At 42.0% G+C, this 19,960-nt stretch overlaps 1 protein-coding gene across 3 annotated transcripts in view; it reads left to right on the top strand.

Annotated features, from left to right (window-relative positions):
- Nucleotides 1-19,960, top strand: part of VMP1 (vacuole membrane protein 1) — a 150,007-nt gene that overhangs the window by 85,615 nt on the left and 44,432 nt on the right. For all 3 annotated transcript variants that reach the window (XM_087717105.1, XM_087717107.1, XM_087717106.1), the window contains one exon: nucleotides 948-1,079. In XM_087717105.1, coding sequence (XP_087573231.1) covers nucleotides 948-1,079 — 132 coding nt within the window. The remainder of the gene's footprint in view (nucleotides 1-947; nucleotides 1,080-19,960) is intronic.

Below are 19,960 nucleotides of genomic sequence, written 5' to 3'. Positions count from 1 at the left end.
GTATTACTATTCTTCTTCACTTCTTTCCTCGTACCTCCCTCTTCCCACTTATGACTATAACCATGTTGCTTGTATTTTTACCATTCATATTGTTTTATTTGTTTCCTAGTATAATTTGATTACTTATTAGTAACCTATGACTACCACCAAGTGTTGTATCTTATGATTCCTGATGCAGGTGTTTTATTTTCCTTTAGACAAAGACAAATTCCTTGTGAGGCCAACCACACTTGGCCAATAAAAAAATTCTATTCTGTTCTTATTCTAATTAATCTTCCCCACGGCGGTGAAGTTGTTGAACAGCTCTGAACGTCATAGCCAAACTGTACTGCATCCTGCTTACTGCTGTACAAGTATTCCTCAATTTACAACTATTCGTTTTGGTGACCGTTTGAAATCAGAGCGGCACTGAAAAAAAGCGACTTACAAAACAACCGTCGGCAGCATCCCCATGTACTCACAGCTTGGGGGGGGGGGAGATTACAGGTAGTCTTCGATTTACAGCAGTTCATTTAGTGACTGTTCAAAGTTACAAGGCAACGAAAAAAGTGACTTAGGGCCGTGTTTCACAGTTACGACATTTGTAGCCCCCCCTCCCTGATCACGTGATCCAAATTCATATGATTGGCAACTGGTTCATACTTATGACCATTGCAGTGTCCCAAGGTCATGGGATCCCCTTTTGCGACCTTTTGACAAGCAAAGTCTGTGGGGAAGCCAGTTTCACTTTAACAACCAGGTTACTAACTTGTAAACTGGTGGGCTTCACTTAACAGCTAGGGTAAGGTCCTAAAATGGGGCAAAACTCACGTAACCTATATCTCACTTAACAACAGACATTTTGGGCTCAATTGTGGCCATGGATCGAGGACTACCTGTATGAGGAGAAGAAAATGAGGATTTTCTTTTGACCCCCTCCTGTCTCCTTCTGCATTTTCCTCCTCCAGGGTGCTGGAACAGCCATTGGGGAGCTGCCTCCATATTTCATGGCCAGAGCAGCTCGACTGTCCGGAGCCGAGCCGGACGACGAGGAGTATCAGGAATTTGAGGAGATGCTAGAACACGCAGAAGGCGCACAGGTAAGGAATGCGCGGCACAAAAGCATGACAGAAACAGTGTGATGGCAATGGTTCCTGGTGCACCTGACACATTATTATTGATAATAATAATAACAACAACAACAACAGTGATACCCATTGTCATCGGGACACTTGGCACCATGTCCAAGAATTTTACAAGATACATCAACAAATTGCAGCTTCCTGCAATAACACCAGTGGAACTGCAAAAAAACTGCATTGCTTGGAACATCTTATATTTTAAGAAGGTACTTGGTTGATAAGGCCCCTGAAGGCTCCGGAGGGCTTAAACCAGCCCTATGAGCAAACCGGAAGTCTGTTCCCGAACTTCCGGTTTGCCCATAGGTCCGTTTTTTTGCGCTCCGGAGACTTGAGGGAAGCTCCTGAAGCCTCCGGAGGGCCTCAGGAGGGGAGAGGCTGTTTTCACCCTCCCCAGGCTCCTATAAAGCCTCTGGAGCCTGGGGAGGGCGAAAAAAGCATGCAAAAAGTGGAGGGGGCGGGAGAGCCTGTCATGCGCGCATGCGCGTGGTGTTGCACATTGCATAACGGCTGCGGTACATCCACGCATGACCCCCCTGCGCTCCCCCCGCTTATGGCACACGAGCCAAAAAATGTTCGCCATCGCTGGTATTGCTGCCTTGGACTAGAAGACCTCCAAGGTCCCTTCCAACTCTGCTATTGTATTGTATAAAGCAGTGTTTCTTAACCTTGGCGATTTTAAGTCCCGTGGACTTCAACTCCCAGAATTCCCCAGCCAGCTATGCTGGCTGGGGGATTCTGGGAGTTGAAGTCCACGGGACTTAAAGTTGCCAAGGTTGAGAAACACTGGTATAAAGAACAGAGAAACAGGTCGCCTTCGCAAGTTGTGGGAGCTCGTTTTGTGCCTAGTAAGCCTCACTGAAGCCTCCTGGGACCAAACACGGGGCCAAAAATAGGGTGCCGAAGGAAGCGCTGCACCCCCCCCCCCATGTTCCCCCCAGCTGCTCAGCGTCGTGTCGCACAGGACCTGTATGCGCCATGAGCATGCGCGGAAGCGCAGAAGACGTAAAAGCAATAGCAATAGCAATAGCAGTAGACTTATATACCGCTTCATAGGCCTTTCAGGCCTCTCTAAGCGGTTTACAGAGAGTCAGCATATTGCCCCCAACAATCTGGGTCCTCATTTTACCCACCTCGGAAGGATGGAAGGCTGAGTCAACCCTGAGCCGGTGAGATTTGAACCGCTGACCTGCTGATCTAGCAATAGCCTGCAGTGCTGCATTTAACCACTGCGCCACCTTGGCTCTAAAGACCAGTAAGAAGCTCGGGCGGATGGGCGGATGGGCGGGCCCTCCGGATCACCGTACCAGAACAGTATCCGATGCTCCGGGCTGGTTCTGGTTCTCCTGTACCGGGGCGTACCGCCTGCAACCCACCACTGCCCTAGTCCTTCTTTTCTCTAGATTGGCCAAACCCAAATCCTGCAAGCGTTCTTCGTACATTTCAACGGTTGAATTGCCTTCAACTGGCTAAGACCATGGAAGTGTCTTGTGGCGCGACTGTTCAAATGACCAGCCCGTGAATGTAAATTAATGCTTAATCATAAGAATAATGGCCCTGATGTAATGGTGTGCACATTGGAGAACAGGAGCCTGAGCCGGGCTGTGTTGGGTCCAGTTATGCACCAATCGTTGTGTGTTCTTTTCGGGGGGGGGGGAGGGGAGGGGAAGCTGTGTTCTTGATTTCCTGCTGTCTCTGGAGAGAATCACACCTTACTGGAAGCCGCCTGAGACCTGTGAGCCAGAAAGCTCTCCCGATCAGTTAAATCTCACAGATCTGCTGGCCGGCCAGTCACGTGCATTAATCCCCCAGTGAAGAAAGTTTACATGTGCCCAAGCCAGGGATTGCTTGAAGGGAGCCAGAGGCAGCTCCAGAGACAAGACTGGCCCGATGATTGTGGGGTCAGCTCCCAGGCGGCTGTGCTCTCTGACCATTGCTCCATGTGGGCCAGTCAAGGACCTTTGACGACTTTCTCCCAGTTGTCTCCCTTGAAGAAACACAGTTGTTGAAAGGGGTTAAGGCACATCCTCAACTTCAAAGGGACTGAAGATTTTGCAGAGCAGTGGTTTATCCAGGGAGCCTGGACTGACTTGCTTACTTACTTAGTCTACCTCCTTCCCACCCTCCCTTCTTCCTTCCTTCTTTCCTCTCTTTTTCTTTCTTCTCTATCTCCCCAACTTTCTCTTCTTCCTCACTCTCCAGTCTTTCTGTCTCTCTCTTCTTCTTTCTTTTTCTTTCTATCTTTCTTTCTCTTTCCTTCTCTCTCTTTCTCTTCTCCCTCCCTCCGTTTCTTTCTCTTTCATGCTTTTTCACTTCTTCCTCTCTCCTCTTCTTTCTTTCTTTCTCTTCTCACTTCCTCCCTCCCTATTTCTTTTTCTCTCTCTCTCTCTTATTCTTTTTCACTTCTTCCTCTCTCTCCTCTTTCTTTTTTCTCTTTCCTTCTCTCTCTCTTCTCACCTCCTCCTTCCCTATTTCTTTCTCTCACTTTCTTTTATGCTTTTTCACTTCTGCCTCTCTTTCTCTCTCCTTTCTTTCTCTTTCCTTCTTCCTCTCTTCTCTTTCTCCATCTTTCTTTCTCTTCTTCTTCCCCACTAGTTCTTTCTCTCTTTATTATTGCTCTCTTTCTTTCTCTTCTTCCTCTTTCCTTCCTTCCCACCTTCCTCCTTTCTTTCTTTCTTTTTCCTTCTTCTCTCTCTCTCCCATCTTTTTCTTTCCCTTCTTCCTCCCTACGTTCTTTCTCTCCTCCCTCCCACCCTCGCTCTCTCTCTTTCTCTCTCTTTCCTTTCTCCTGAACATTTTGCTGATTGTGGTTAGTCTGGCCATCACATGGTTTCTTTGAAAATTCCCCCTCCCCTCCATTTCCAGTAAACTGTTTGAACAGAGATGACTCAGTACGAAACCAGCTTCCCTGTAACCACAGGACTTGTCAAAAGAATTTGTCAACGTGGACTGGGGTAGGGGAGGGGGGAGGGTGTGTGTGTGTGTGTGTGTGTTTGTGTGTGTGTGTGTGTTTGTCACATCCAACTTCAGCTTCTGCCTCTTTGGGTTAATAATTACATCATGGGTTCCTAGGAATCACTTCCTGTCAAGGAGAAATGGATGGGCAGTATTTGCAATGGGTTAAATGTCATTTAATGACGAATTCTGAGGTTAGGAGAGACCATAGGAGAAAAGTTTGTTTAAACTTGTGCCATTTGTGGAAACTTGCTCTCCTTTCCCTCCCCCCCTTCTTTTTCTTCCTTTTGGAACAGATCTTTACTTCGGTCTTTGAGAGTTGCCCCAACAAAGAACACAAAGTCCATCAGCCACACCCTACTCAGTGTTACTTTTAAAAATCTTCAACCATGATAGGTGAACAGTTGGGAAAAGGGAATGGTTTAGCAGGCGGAACTCCAAGTTGATGGACTTGGCGGGAGCGATGCTAAGTTTCTGGGTAAATTATTTGCATAATTTTTTTTTTTGTATATATGAATCTTTTCCCCCTCCCTGCCTTTTCGCCTAGAGAAATTAAGGCAGCAAACCTTCCTGTAAGCTCTCATAAAATAACAATTAAAAGTAAATACTATTTAAAGGATAAAGAATATTCTAAATAGCATCAGGATTTTTTTTTTTTTTTAAAAAGGCAGCGGCAATACAATTCTTTTAACCGGATTCATCATCAGAGGCAGGCTTTGCGGATAGCGAATGATCAACCCAATAAAAAAAAGAAAAGAAAAGTAATTTGGAGAAAATTGGTAAATGTCCTAACCAGGCTTCCGGGTGATTGTTAATTGTCAGTTAGGTTTCTAGCCTCTTGTACTTTGACTTTTACCTGCCAATATACCTGGTAGGTTCCTCTAACTAAACTTAGAATGATTAAAAAGGCATGAATTTATCTTTTGCATTTAATAATGGAAGAACATTGGGAACCAAGGGCCCTGGGAGAAATTTGCAACCAGAAGGAGCTTGCTGACGAAAAGTAAACCTGAAAACAGCCTTTTCAGCCCAATTTCCCGTCTCTGGTGGGGTTGACACTTTGCTTTCAGCATTGCACATTAGGTGTTCCTAGCCAATCTTTCCCTAAGCCACAATGAAGCAAAAAACAACCCCATCAGGGTTTGATTCCTGTTTCGTTAAGCCATGGTTCAGAGAGCTGCTTTGTTTTGATCGACTTCAGGCTGAGATTCATTTGGGAATGAGTCCAGCCAGCCAGAAGTATGTTCAGGCAGTATTCACACTGTCTGAATGTGTCTATGCGGGCACGTGGGTGTGCCATTGCACAACCTGCCTATGGAAAGCGTGCCGGGCACACGGAACGAGTTATGTGCTTCGCTGGGAATGAGATTAGTTCACAGTTACACGCTGGATGCTCCCGGGCTCTATGTCATTCTTCCCGCAGCCCAGCTTCTGGTTCTCGCTCAGGACAAAAAGCTACTCCAGTTGGCTTCTGAAACACACACACACAGACACACACACACACACACACACACCACACTTACTTCAGAGCATCTCCCCATTGCCAGATAGACAGGACAATTTTGTTGCTTATTCCTCGCTTGTCATCAGTGGCTTTCCTTAAAATAGTTTGCAAGCTGGCATCACAAAGACAGGGTTGGAAAAAACGATGGCACCTCTTGTTGCCCACCAGCACAGCTGGCAGCAGATTCGGACAGTGAGGAGGTTGGGGAGGAACCTGGGCCAGTCCTGGAGTCTGGGGAAGGCTCTGATGAGGGCTCCGTGTCGGAGGCAGAGAGGGGGCTAGAGCCGTATGCGAGTTATCAGCTGCCTTCGGAGTCAGACATCAGTGAGGCAGACGAACAGCTGGGGCCTGTTCCCAGTGTGCGCATGGGCAGAGTGGCCAGACGAAGGGAAGAGCTAAAGAACAGGGGTCGACTTGGGAGTAAAGCCACAGGTGGATGGTGAATGGCCCCTCCCAGAGGAAATAAAAGAGGAGCGAAAGGGGAGTGGAATTTGCAGGAGACAATTAGTTCACTTAATTGGTTCGTGACTCTCCGAGGCTCCTTGCCAAGTTTTGCAGCTATCGGCCTGGCAGCTCTCCAAGCCAGATAAGGTCTGTGACTGTAAATCCTCCCTTGAAAGACTTTGCTGGATGTGAATGAGCAGAATTCACTGTCAATTAATAAAAGGGGTTTTTATCGGGACAAGGAGTCTGCTTCATGCTCTCGGGAAGCCTCGGTCAGAACAGCATCATTTTGGAGAAACAGGAAGTGTCCTTCTGGGCTGCTCCCCTTCCCTTCCCAGGACAACGTCTTGATTTGGAGCCAAGGTTTGAATTCCCCCCCCCCCAATCCCTCCCTTTACCCTCTTCCTTCATTTTCCTTCTTTTCTTTATTGTTCACTCTCAATGGGTGGCCACCAAATGAACCGTCTGCATGTCGTACATTCCAGACTCCTGAGGACATTCCTTTTATTTTTTGCTACAATAGGCTTGGGTGGATCTGTCTTAACCCGTTCAGCTGTTGGGCCAAGAGAGGAGATCAGCTTGCCTGACTTTGCCTTGTGTTGCCTTCTAGTTCAATGAAAAGAAGGACCAGGGGTGACGTGATAGCAGTTTTCCAATATTTGAGGGGCTGCCCCAAAGAAGAGGGAGTCAAGCTATTCTCCAAGGCCCCTGAAGGCAAGACAAGAAGCAATGGATGGAAACCAATCAAGGAGAGAAGCAACCTAGAGCTAACACTTCTCCTGACAGTGAGAACAATTAATCAGTGGAACAACTTGCCTCCAGAAGTTGATGGTGCTCCATCAATGGAGGTTTTTAAGAAGAGATGGTATAGACCGCCTTCTGCCGATTACCTCCCTCCGACCGATTAGATCGCACAGACTGGGCCTCCTCCGAATCCCATCTGCCAGTCAATGTCGACTGGCGACTACACAGAGGAGAGCCTTTTCTGTTGCAGCTCCGACCCTGTGGAACGATCTCCCAGTCGAGATTCGTACCCTCACCACCATCCAGACCTTCCGCACAGCCCTTAAGACCTGGCTCTCCCATCAGGCCTGGGGATAGGTTCCCAATTTACCCGCACGAGTGTTGACTGTTGAATGCAAGTTGTGTTTTATTATTTTATTTTGTTCACTTACTGTTTGTCTTTTGGTATTGCACCCCCTTCCCTGTGATTGTAAGCCGCCCTGAGTCCCCTCAGGGAGAAGGGTGGCCTATAAATCTTAATAAAATGTCTAAAGAGCTGAGGTGGCGCAGTGGTTAAATGCAGCACTGCAGGCTACTGCTAGATCAGCAGTTCAGCGGTTCAAATCTCACCGGCTCAGGGTTGACTCAGCCTTCCATCCTTCCGAGGTGGGTAAAATGAGGACCCGGATTGTTGGGGGCAATATGCTGACTCTCTGTAAACCGCTTAGAGAGGGCTGAAAGCCCTATGAAGCGGTATATAAGTCTACTGCTATAATAAATGTCTAAAAAAATGTCTAGAGTCTCCTGCCTGTGCAGGAAGTTGGCCTAGAAGACCTCCAAGGTCCCTAATCAATATGATTAGGGGACTGGAGGCTAAAACATATGAAGAACAGTTGCAGGAACTGGGCATGTCTAGTTTAATGAAAAGAAGGACTAGGGGGGACATGATAGCAGCCTTCCAATATCTCAGGGGTTGCCTCAAAGAAGAGGGAGTCAAGCTATTATCCAGGGCAACTGGGGGTAGAATAAAAAGCAATAGGTGGAAACTAATCAAGGAGAGAAGCAACTTAGAACTGAGGAGAAATAGAACAATTAATCAGTGGAACAACTTGCCTCCAGAAGTTGATGGTGCTCCATCAATGGAAGTTTTTAAGAAGAGTTTGGACAACCGTTTGTCTGAAATAGTAGAGGGTTTCCTGGGTTGGACTAGAAGACCTCCAAGGTCCCTTCCAACTCTGTTATTCTGTTCTGTTATTTAAGAGAGTCTCTTGACCAAAATGTCCCTTGGCCCATGTCAAGAATCAACAGGGCAGGTTCTCCGAAAACCCATCTTTGAAATCCCAACTGGCTGGAATTGGGGGATCCAGGCAGCTTCCAGCAAATGAGGACAGGGGTTCCTTGGGGGACGGTGTAGAAACACCTGAACAAGGAAGCGTGAACCCTACATACAGGGAGTCCTCGACTTACGGCCACAATTGACCCCAACATTTCCATCGCTAAGCAAAACCGTTGCTGAGGGATCTGTGTCCCATTTTACAACCTTTCTTCGCCACAGTGGTTAAGTCAGCCCCTGCAGTTGTTAAGTTAGTAACCTGGTTGTTAAGTGAATCTGGCTCTCCCCCCCCCTCCCCCGTCACGAGAAGGCCGCGAGAGGGGATTGCGTAACCTCGGGACACTCAACAGTCATAAATAGCAGTGGCCAAGCTTTTTTGCGAATGCCGGTCACATGACCATGGGGATGCTACAACGGTCGTTAAGTGTGAAAAACGCCCCCTTTTTTTCCGGCGCCATTGTCAGTTTGGACAGTCCCTAAATGAAGGGCCGTCAGTCGAGGGTTTAACCTGTGCATCAGTTCAGCTTCAGCGAAACTGGGTTGAAACTGAACCAGATCATAATTGAAGTCCAAACTCCGTAATAAAGATATTTGATCTGAAGTTAAGCCAGCATAAGTCTCTGGCCTACTTGGTCATCTGCTAAAATCTCATTGCCCAAACTTGCAGCTTATGCAGGCGTCCCTGGCATCCCTTTCAAGTTTTGTCAGGCAAAGTACTTTATTTGAAGTATTTTATCTTGTCCTTATCAGTCAAAAAAGCATTCCCCCGGGGAGCTTACATCAGATCAGTAACTAACTAAAAAGCCTCCTGTATTCACGAGTACAAGCCTGCAAAGGGGAGAGCATGGAAGGAAAAAAGGGCAGGGAAGAGGAAGGACAATGGAAAATGGGAACCCCTGGTTCTCCAAAAGACTCGGGAGTTTTTTTTTTGTGACTATTGTAGTTGGGACAGAGCAGAACCAAATTTCCCGTGATCTTGTTGAACAGAGATTATCAATCAATGTATATAGAAATGGCTCTGTGTGTCTGTGTGTGTTTGTTTGTTCCAGCATAACTCTGGAACGCCTCAAGTAATTTCAACCAAACTTGTTACACGGATGACTTACTCTCTGGAAACAAATACTGTGGGGGTAAGACACCCGTAACACCCCTTGGGTTGTGTGTTCTGTTACGATACAGCCTGTTGTGCCTTCAAATGGCTTCTACCGTACTGCCGTAAAATGGCTTCTACTGTGCAGCGCAGTGGAGGTGCCATGGTAACGGCTTCACAGTACTCCACAAGGGGGCTCCCTCTGGTAAGGGGAAAAATCCAACATTAGAAATTACATTTTGGTCTGGATATTTTCCCCCTATAAATAAATACCAGACAACGGCGGGTTGTCAGCTAGTTTTTTTTTTTAAAAAAATTAACTTGCTTGTGATTGTAGGGGTGGATCTAGACTTACGACCACAATTGAGCCCAAAATTTCCATTGCTAATCGAGGCAGTCACTAAGTGAATTTTGCTCCATGGTACAGGTGGTCCTCGACTTGCAACAGTTTGTTTAGTGCATCGTTCGAAGTTACAACGGCAATGAAAACAGTGGCTTAGGACCATTTTCCCCACTTATGACCATATCAGCATTCCCCTTGGTCACGTGATCAAAATTCAAACACTTGGCAAATGGTTCATATTTATGACGGTTGCAGTGTCCCAGAGTCACGTGGTTATCTTTAGTGACCTTGCGACAAGCAAAGTCTGGGAAGCCAGATTCACTTAACAATCACGTCACTCACTTAACAACTGCAGTGATTCACTTAACAGATGAAGCAAGCAATGTCATAAAATGGGACAAAACTCCCCTTAACAAATTTCTCACTTAGCAACATAGATTTGGGGCTCATTTGTGGTCGTAAGTCAAGGACTACCTGCATTATAGCTGGAGTTGAGAGGAACAAAATTTCCAGTAATCTTGTTGAAGAGAGATTTTTTTTAAAAAAAGAAAGAAATCTTAATTGTGGACTTTGTAAACAAGTTTGTGTTGGTTTTATAGGAAATTTCTCCTCAGTTCTAGGTTGCTTCTCTCCTTGATTAGTTTCCACCCATTGCTTCTTGTTCTGCCTTCAGGTGCTTTGGAAAATAGTTTGACTCCCTCTTCTTTGGGGCAGCCCCTGAGATATTGGAAGACTGCTATCATGTCTCCCCTAGTCCTTCTTTTCATTAAACTAGACATACCCAGTTCCTGCAACCGTTCTTCATACGTTTTAGTCTCCAGTCCCCTAATCCTCTTTGTTGCTCTTCTCTGCACTCTTTCTAGAGTCTCCCCATCTTTTGTACATCGTGGTGACCAAAACTGAATGCAGTATTCCAAGTGTGGCTTTACCAAGGCCTTATAAAGTGGTATTAACCCTTCACGTGATCTTGATTCTATCCCTCTGTTGATGCAGCCTAGAACTGTGTTGGCTTTTTTGGCAGCTGCTGCACACGGCTGGCTCATATTTAAATCAGAAAAAGCAATAAATAAAATTTCCCACCATGCTGTCGTGGAGGCCAGTTAGAACAGAAGTTGACATTCTTTTTATGTGATTTCACACAGCCATTTCCTCCCTTTTTTTCGTTCCCAACATGCAGTCCAGAAGTGCAAATTGCCTATGTGAGTGGGTGGGGGGAACAACAAGAACACGTTAGTCTCTTTTAGCCATTCCGAATTGTGTAACCTTGAAGTCTGCAGCTGTGTTAATTTATTTCTACAATTTTAAAAACGCCTCGGTTTTGATTTTTTTCCCACTGGCTCCGTCTTTTTAAAGTTTCCCCCGCCAAGTTCTTCACTCTTTTCCTTTGAAATCCTGCTGGTGAGTTATCCCAGTCTGTGTGCTGAGTGCTGCGTGCATGCACACCCGCGTGTGAGTCAGCTTGTCAGCCGAGCATCTGTCTCTTTCACGGGCTTTTTTTCCCAGCCAACCTGCGAGGGATGATGACTTAACAGGCGAGACAGTTGGTGGTAGAAGTGCCGAGTAATGGATGCGTAAGCCCTGTGTTCTTCCTCTTCCCCTCCCCTTCCTTCGAGACCGCTCCGGCTATCAGCAGAGTACATAATGTTCCCTTTAAAACACTCACACACCTGTTGGCCCAGTGTGAAAGAAAAGGCAAGTTATCTGAAACTAGAGGTATTGTGTTACCTTTGTTAGGCAGATCTGAAAAGCAGGAAGTGAAACTGCTTGCTGAGTGACACAGACGCTCCTTTTAAAAATAGGTATAACGTTAATTTCTTTGAGGAGGTTCCCTCTACCACCACCATCATCCCCTACTCCTCTCTAAGGTGAAGGCTTCAGACATTCAGCTTTGGTGCTGTTTCAGATTTATGTGTTTTTTTCATGCAGATCGGAAGCTGAGTGGATCACATGCTCCAAGGGCTTTTCTTAATTTTTTTCTGGCCCAAAATAATGAATGCATAAAGTTGCCACCGATTTTCACATTCACACATTGACCTGAGGGTAAACCCTGTTGAAATCAATGGGATTTACTTTGGGGGGTTTTTTATTTCTAAAAAGGGAATCCCGCAATGTTTTGTTCTGTTCTGTTCCATTCTATTCTATTTTCTGTTCTGTTCTCTTATATTATTCTATTCTCTGTTCTGTTCTATTCTATTCTACTCTATTCTATTCTCTATTCTATTCTCTGTTCTATTCTACTATATTCTCTATTCTATTTTATTCTACTATATTATATTCTCTGTTCTATTCTATTCTACTATATTCTAATCTATTCTATTCTACTATATTCTAATTCTATTCTATATTATATTCGATATTATATTCTCTATTCTATTCTACTATATTCTAATTCTATTCTATTCTACTATATTCTAATCTCTATTCTATTCTATATTCTATTCTGCTATATTCTAATTCTATTCTACTCTACTATATTCTAATCTCTATTCTATTCTATTCTATTCTATTCTATTCTATTCTACTATATTCTAATTCTATTCTATTCTACTATATTCTAATTCTATTCTATTCTACTATATTCTAATTCTATTCTATTCTACTATATTCTAATTCTATTCTATATTATATTCAATATTATATTCTCTATTCTATTCTGCTATATTCTAATTCTATTCTATTCTACTATATTCTAATTCTATTCTATTCTATATTATATTCTATATTCTATTCTATATTCTATTCTACTATATTCTAATCTCTATTCTATTCTATTCTATTTTATTCTATTCTACTACTATTCTATTCTACTGTATTATATTTATTCTATATTCTAATCTCTATTCCATTTTATATTCTATTCTATTATATTTTATTCTATATTTTGTTCTTTTCTATTCTATTCTTTTTTATTTTTTATTTGTAGTCCTCGGCTTACAACAGTTTATTTAGCGGCACTGAGAAAAGTGACTTATGACCATTTTTCACACTTACAACCTTTGCAGCATCCCCATGGTCATGTGATCAAAAGTCAAACCCTTGGCAACTGGGATATATTTATGACGGTTGCAGTGTCCCGGGGTCACGTGATCCCCTTTTACAACTATGGCAAGGAAGATGAAAAAATAAGACAAAACTCAGTGAACAAATGTCTCACTTAGCAACAGAAATGTTGGGCTCAACTGTGGTCATAAGTCGAGGACTACATATATTTGTAAAATGTATTGACCACTCATTTTTCAATGGGGTAACTCTATAGAACTAAGTTCCATGGAAGAGCCAGTTTAAAACCAGAAGACAGTAACTAACTTCTAGTGTCTTAGGCATGAAAGTCAGCTGGGTGACTTTGGGCCAATCACCAGGAGACAGTGAGTTTTAGTTCCACTTTAGGTATGAAAGCCAGTTTGGTGACTTTGAGTCAATTGCCAAGAGACAGTGAGTTCTAATCCCGTTTAGGCACAAAAGTCAATTGGGTGACTTTGGGCCAATTATTAGAGGGCAGTGAGTTCTAGTCCTGCCTTAGGCACGAAAGTCAACTGGATGACTTTGGGCCAATCACCAGGAGACAGTGAGTTCTAGTCCTGCCTTAGCCCTAAAAGCTGACTGGGTATCTTTAAACCAATCTCTGTCTCAGCCGAACCCACCTCACATGGTGGTTGTTATGGGGAAGATAAGAGGTGGGAGCAGCATTAGGTATGTTTGCTGCCTTAGGTTATTTATAACAAATAATAAAGGTGGTATTTTTTTAAAAAAAATATAATAATAATAAAGCATAGAAGAAGTGGATCTGTGTGGGCCACAAAACACTCTCGTTTGGCACACCATAAATCGTGCAGCTGCAGATTACCAGAGGATATTAGTCACAATGGAGCAATGTTGTCTTTTAGACAAGCTGGGGCCGTGCCCAGCTTGACAGAACAACCCAGGGTACAAATCTCGAGGTGGAACAATCAAGATGTAAAGATTGGCCTAGAGACCTCATTGCTGGGAAAAGAAATCAAATAAAAGAGGAGTCTAGGGTTTAATCCAAAAAGGAAGTATTTCCAGCCATTCCCATTTCTTCAATCATCTTCTATATGTATATAAAAATGGCTCTGTGTGTGTGTGTGTGTGTGTGTGTGTGTGTTATGACCTACTCTCTGCAAACAAATACTGTGGGGTTGGAACACCCCTAAAAACCCTCGGGGTGTATGTTCTGTTAAGGTACAGCCTGTTGTGCCTTCAAATGGCTTCTACTGTAGTGCTGTAAAATGGCTTCTACTGTACAGCACAGTGGAGTTGCCATTGTTACGGCTTCATAGTAATCCATATGAGCTCCCTCTGGTAAGGGGCAAAATCTAACATTAGAAACTACGTTTGGTCCGGACATTTGTGAATGTCTAATACTGAATTGGGATAAACAAATATTCAGGCAACGCTGGGTTAACAGCTAGTTTTAAATATATGTATTTAATACACATAATCTTCTATGTATGACCCCAACTGAGCCCAGAATTTATGTTGCTACGCAAGACTGCTGTGAAGTGACTTTTTCTCCATATTACAACCTTTCTTGCCACACTTGTTAAGTGAATCACTGCAGTTGTTAAATTAGAAACATGGTTGTTAAGTGAATCTGGCTTTCCTCATTGGCTTAGTTTGTCGGAAGGTTGCAAAAGGGGACCATGTGACTCCAGGACACTGCAACCGTCATAAATATGAGTCCATTGCCAAATTATCTTAATTTTGATCATGTGATCATTGGGATACTGCAACGGAGGTTAAGTCATAAATCACATTTTTCAGGGCACTTGTAACTTCGGACAGTCACTAAACGAACAGTTGTAAGTCGACGATTATTTGTATCAGTCTATATTTGATTTTCCTTTGCAATTGCTTTTTCTTTGTAGCAAAAGGAGTTTGAGGAAATGCATAGATTCTGTAGAAGGTAAAAAACCACCATATTATGTATTTGGGGAGAGTGATAATGTTGGTAGTTGGTTCTCAAATTTTTGAAAAAAAAGTTCAAACGAAATGCACAGGTACAGTATAGGTGGTACCTTGCCCAATAGTAGTAACTGAGAGAGGGATCTTGGGAGTTCTAGTGGACAACCATTTAAGTATGAGCCAGCTGTGGGCAGCAGCTGCCAAAAAAGCAAAAACAGTTCTAGGCTGCATAAACAGAGGGATAGAATCAAGATCACGTGAAGGGTTAATGCCACTTTATAATCCTTGGTAAGGCCACACTTGGAATACGGCATCCAGCTTTTATTTCCACGATGTAGAAAAGATGTGGAGACTCTGGAAAGAGTGCAGAGAAGAGCAAGAAAGAGGATGAGGGGACTGGAGGCTAAAACATATGAAGAACGGTTGCAGGAACTGGGTAGGTCTAGTTTAATAGAAAGAAGGACTAGGGGAGACATGATAGCAGTCTTCCAATATCTCAGGGGCTGCCACAAAGAAGAGGGAGTCAAGCTATTCTCCAAGGCACCTGAGGGTAGAACAAGAAGCAATGGGTGGAAACTAATCAAGGAGAGAAGCAACTTAGAACTGAGGAGAAATTTCCTGACAGTGAGAACAATTAATCAGTGGAATGATTTGCCTCCAGAAGTTGTGAATGCCCCAACACTGGAAATCTTTAAGAAGATGCTGGATAGCCATTTGTCTGGAATGGTATAGTGTTTCCTGCCTAGGCAGGGGGTTGGACTAGAAGACCTCCAAGGTCCCTTCCAACTCTGCTATTGTATTGTATTGTACTTTAAAAAACATTTTATTTCTACCCAAATGAATAAAAAAAAATGGGGTCCCGAGAAGCGTGAATGGAACGAGAAAAATGGGTTGTGGCAAAACGGGTTGGGAAAATTAGCAGAAAGCCTGCAGCACAAGCACTCCTTAGCAGAGTTGTTCCACATGGAGGTGTTATTACAAAGAAAGGGCAGAAAAAACGGAAAATTCATTTTCCCCCCCCCCTAAGCTTTAGGACAACGCTAGCTAATCTTTTTGTCGTCGTGTGCCAAAACCGCACACGCGTGCACGACAGCGCGCACATGTGTGCCCACACCCATAATGCAATGCACGTGCAACACCCCCTGTGTGTGCCCCGCTCCTCTACACATGTGCATGTGACCCCTCTCACACCTCGTTTTTGGGCACGAGGGCATCCCTGAAGCCTCCTGACCAAAAACGCTCCCCCCTTGCACGTGTATGCATCCCGCCCCATGCATGCACAGTAGAGACCCGAAAATCTGCTGGCCAATAGGAGGTGCGGGTGCATGCGTGGTGGAACTGACCTGGGGCGATGGCTCGTGTACCTGCAGAGAGGTCAACAATAGCATGTGGAAGTAGAAGAGTTATAATAAATAAATAAATAAAAATAAATATAAATATAATAAAAATATAATAAACTAGTTAGATACGGGGATAACATTTTTTACACTGTTTTTTTTCCAATGAATTGGGCACTCCTGTTTCTGTCGAGTAGTTCGAGCTTTCCCTAGTTACATCCAAAACAATTAGTCTAGCTTTGTTTAAAGTAAAAATGTCTTTCCAAAATCCTCAACATTCCCTTCCTTCGTTTATTCATGTTCTTCGTTCATGTCTTCCCTCCTCGCTGATATTCTTCTTATATAAGTTGAGATGCCTGTGAACCTCGCCTAGTCATATAAATCTTACTTTGAATTGTATTTGAGTTCCGGTGGTGCGTATATATTTGTCAAATTTGTGAAGTCACCCAAACCTATGGAAACTCTTTACGTCAGGACTGAGAAGGCTACACTGAGGCATAAACTTGGAGAAACCCAGGTCTTTTTGGTCTGATATATGCTATAGTGGCTCAGTTATACAGCATACAAAATAACAGAGTTGGAAGGGACCTCGGAGGTCCTCTAGTCCAACCCCCTGTTCAAGCAGGAGATGCTATACTAGGGGTGTCAAACTCAAGGCCCGGAGGAGGGATCCGACATGGGAGATGCTTAGATCTGGCCCATGGGGCCACCCTGGAAACACCGAGGGACCTGCCTGCGTTGTCTCTGCCAGTGAAAATGGAGCTCGGAGGGCCATGCGGGCCTCAGCTATGAGAGACAAAATGAGAAAACAAATCCAGACAATCACATTGTCTAATTTGGAAGGAATTTGTTTGCAAATTATGGTGGAAAATAAGTATTTGGTCACTTACAAACAAGCAAGATTTCTGGCTCTCACAGACCTGTAACTTCTTCTTTAAGAGGCTCCTCTGTCCTCCACTCATCACCTGTATTAATGGCACCTGTTTGAACTTGTTAGCTGTATAAAAGACACCTGTCCACAACCTCAAACAGTCACACTCCAAACTCCACTATGGTGAAGACCAAAAGAGCTGTCGAAGGACACCAGAAACAAAATTGTAGACCTGCACCAGACTGGGAAGACTGAATCTGCAATAGGCAAGCAGCTTGGTGTGAAGAAATCAACTGTGGGAGCAATAATTAGAAAATGGTGGCTGACTAAATACTTTTTTGCCCCACTGTACATACTGTAGAGTGGGGTCTGTTCAATTTATTAAGAAAATCTATATATTCCTTTTTATATAATTTAAAAGCTGTTTCCAGTCTATTCCTAAGCATAGCACTGACCATCATCAGCCAACTATAGTAATAAATTATGACTTAATACCTGTAACAAGACAATTGCAAGGACAACAAGACTTAAGTCAAGTTCACACCACCAAAATTCATCTTGTTTATTTGAAATTTCATATCCATCTGGAGAAAAATCTTCCCTTAGGAAATTTCTAGCAGCAAAATGCTAATCTCTTTCCTGCAATTCCTTCCCCTCAAATAGAAAATCAATTTTTTTTTAGAAACTACATTGAAAGAACTAATTTAAAATATAACGAGCGTACCTCTTTTTAAAATTTTAGTAGGGAGCAGTTTTCATTTGAATTTTGTCCTTTTATTAAACCATTACACTAATTAGGGAATATCACTTTTTATGGATTGTAAAGGGTGAGCTTTGCGAATTGCCTATTATTTCGATAAACTTTTTAGTTTTCACTACTATTCCCAGCACTGTTTTTTTTTTTTAATCTGATGATTAATCCTGTGAAGTAATAACTAATCATTTAAAAATTCCCGGTTGGTATAGCATTAGAAGCAGGAAGTCCTTCCTAAATCCCACAAGAGTCATGCTTTTAATAGGAATAGTCTTGAGCAAAAATAAAATATTCTTACAATAAAGAAAATGATTCACGATAACCAAGAAGACAGGAGAAGAAAATCTTTAATTGGGGGAAAGTTATTTTTTGCTCGTAAGTAATTTTGAAATATTCATGTACATGTATTATATTATATATATTATTTAATCTCTTGTTTCTTGGAATGAGATTTTAAAAGTTCTAAAAATTGTCCGGTAGCATCTGAGAACTGAAATTGTGCCTTTAAAAAAAAAAAAATAGGTGCAGAAGAATTATCTTGCTTTGTTTTTTTTAACTGCTAATTTCAAAAAAGATAAAATCAGAATTAGACAGCGGTTAGTTTTTTTTTTTTTTAAGTAGTCAGAAAAGTGAACTTGAAACTTTAAAAAAAATCTTGAAACAAGATATTAAAATTGTTTATTCATAACTATTTATTTACCAGATACTATCTGCTTTGCGGATGTTATCTCTTTGCATTCTGGTTTTTAATCACACTTGCAGTTCTTTCTTTCAGGCAGTTAAGGTGTGATATAAAAAAGAACCTTTTTTTGACATTAACAGCTCTTACAATGCAGTAAATCACTGCTAGAAATTAGCTCAAAAACTTTATATGGTAATTCTTTTTAAGATATTGTTTAAATAATAATAAAAGTAACAAAGACAAATAAAGTATGAATAATGTATTTATTGAAAAATATATATTTCTGAAAGTTGCATTTTCAAAATTTTGATTGTTTAATTAAAATTGGCATGTCAGGATTTCCAAAATGAAAAGCTATGTGCCCATGTTTTTTAATTCATTTTAATAAATTTCCACGAGTCTTAATTTATTCTGAGATAATATTGAATAATATACCGAGTATTTTTTTCCTTAAAATGAGATAAACCTAAATTTGCAATACTTTCTATTTTTCTTTCCTCACATCCTCATTTTCCTTTAAAGACAAGTAGACCTCTTTTATTACAATTTTCCATTTTTTCACACAAGAATGGTTAAATGGGGTAAAAGAAAGAGGTTCAGACAGGCTTGCAAATTGCATCCAATTATTTGTGTTTTAAAATTCAGTACACTTGGATTTTTTTTTTTTTTTTTTTTACCATCGGACCAAGAATGCCTTTCATTTACAATTAAATTATAAATATCACAATAACCCACACCCCTTATGAAACAGTTTTGGCAAAATAGGAACTGAAAACATTAATGGTCAAATCTAGCATTGTAATAGGGACATTATGGGGAAATTTCTTATGAAAGACCGTAAGAAATATTTTCTTCTTCACTTCTCTTTTCTTCTTCTACTTTTAAAAATAGGATTCCTTTTCAGGTAACCCAAATCCATTCATCAGTCAGCAAATTTCCATTCTTTCTTACTTACTTTCTTACTTTCTTTTTTACTTACTCTTTCTTTCTTTCTTTCTTTTTTCTTTCTTTCTTTCATAAATCAGTTGTCCATCAACTATTTGCTTGCATGAAAAATTTGCCTATTTTCTCTCTCTTTCTTTCCTCCTCTGTCTTCTTTTTTCCTCCTCTCTATTATCTTCTTTCTTCCTTTCTTCCTTTCTTTTCTCATCAAGAAGTTCCAATTTAGAAACATCACGTCTGATGTTAAATCCAAACTCTGATTATAAATTTTAAATAGGTGGGGGGGGGGGGAATGTCCTGCAATTGTTAATCCAGTTTCAACCATCATTAATTTGGGAAATGATAGATGTGCAGTTAACTCTAGCATAGGTAAATTTCTGCATCAAAATGTTTTTCCTTAGCAGGCCTCAAATCGCCTTCTTGTATTTCTGAATGTCGATATTTAATTTAAAGCAAAACATTTTATTTGGAGGCAGGTTAGATCTGCTATTGACTGCATTTTTCTAATGAGTTTGTTGTTATTTTTAACTGGCATCCTTTGGAGAGCAAAGTTGGGATAATGGGTTACACCGTCTGGAAACCATTAGTAATTTAATCTAAATTGATTAAATACAGTAGCATTGAAAATAAAGATTCAAAGTTTGCCGGAGGCTTAAAGGCATAACCCATAATCCAGATATCTTTAGGTGACAAATGTTTGTCTAAATCGCTCCAGATCAGGTATAAACGTTCCTTACTTTTTCCGACATGTGAGAGCTTTGTGCTAAAACATCTCTCAAATGCAAAACTAGCCAGAATGCTGGCAGAGTGTATAAGTATAGCTTTGTCCTAAACTGTCAGTATTATGGTTTATTATTAATTTCCCCTGTTTGAGGGAGGAATAAATAAAATTTCCTTGGACCAAAGAAATTGAATCTGGGGTGAAAATCCTTTTAGTCTTG

This window comes from Thamnophis sirtalis, unplaced genomic scaffold (assembly GCF_051295495.1).
Source record: "Thamnophis sirtalis isolate CommonGarterSnake01/CBP01778 unplaced genomic scaffold, rThaSir2_p1.2 scaffold_6, whole genome shotgun sequence".
Lineage (NCBI taxonomy): Eukaryota > Metazoa > Chordata > Lepidosauria > Squamata > Natricidae > Thamnophis > Thamnophis sirtalis.
Note: the sequence above shows the minus strand (reverse complement) of the source record. Positions and strands in the feature narration are given on the sequence as shown.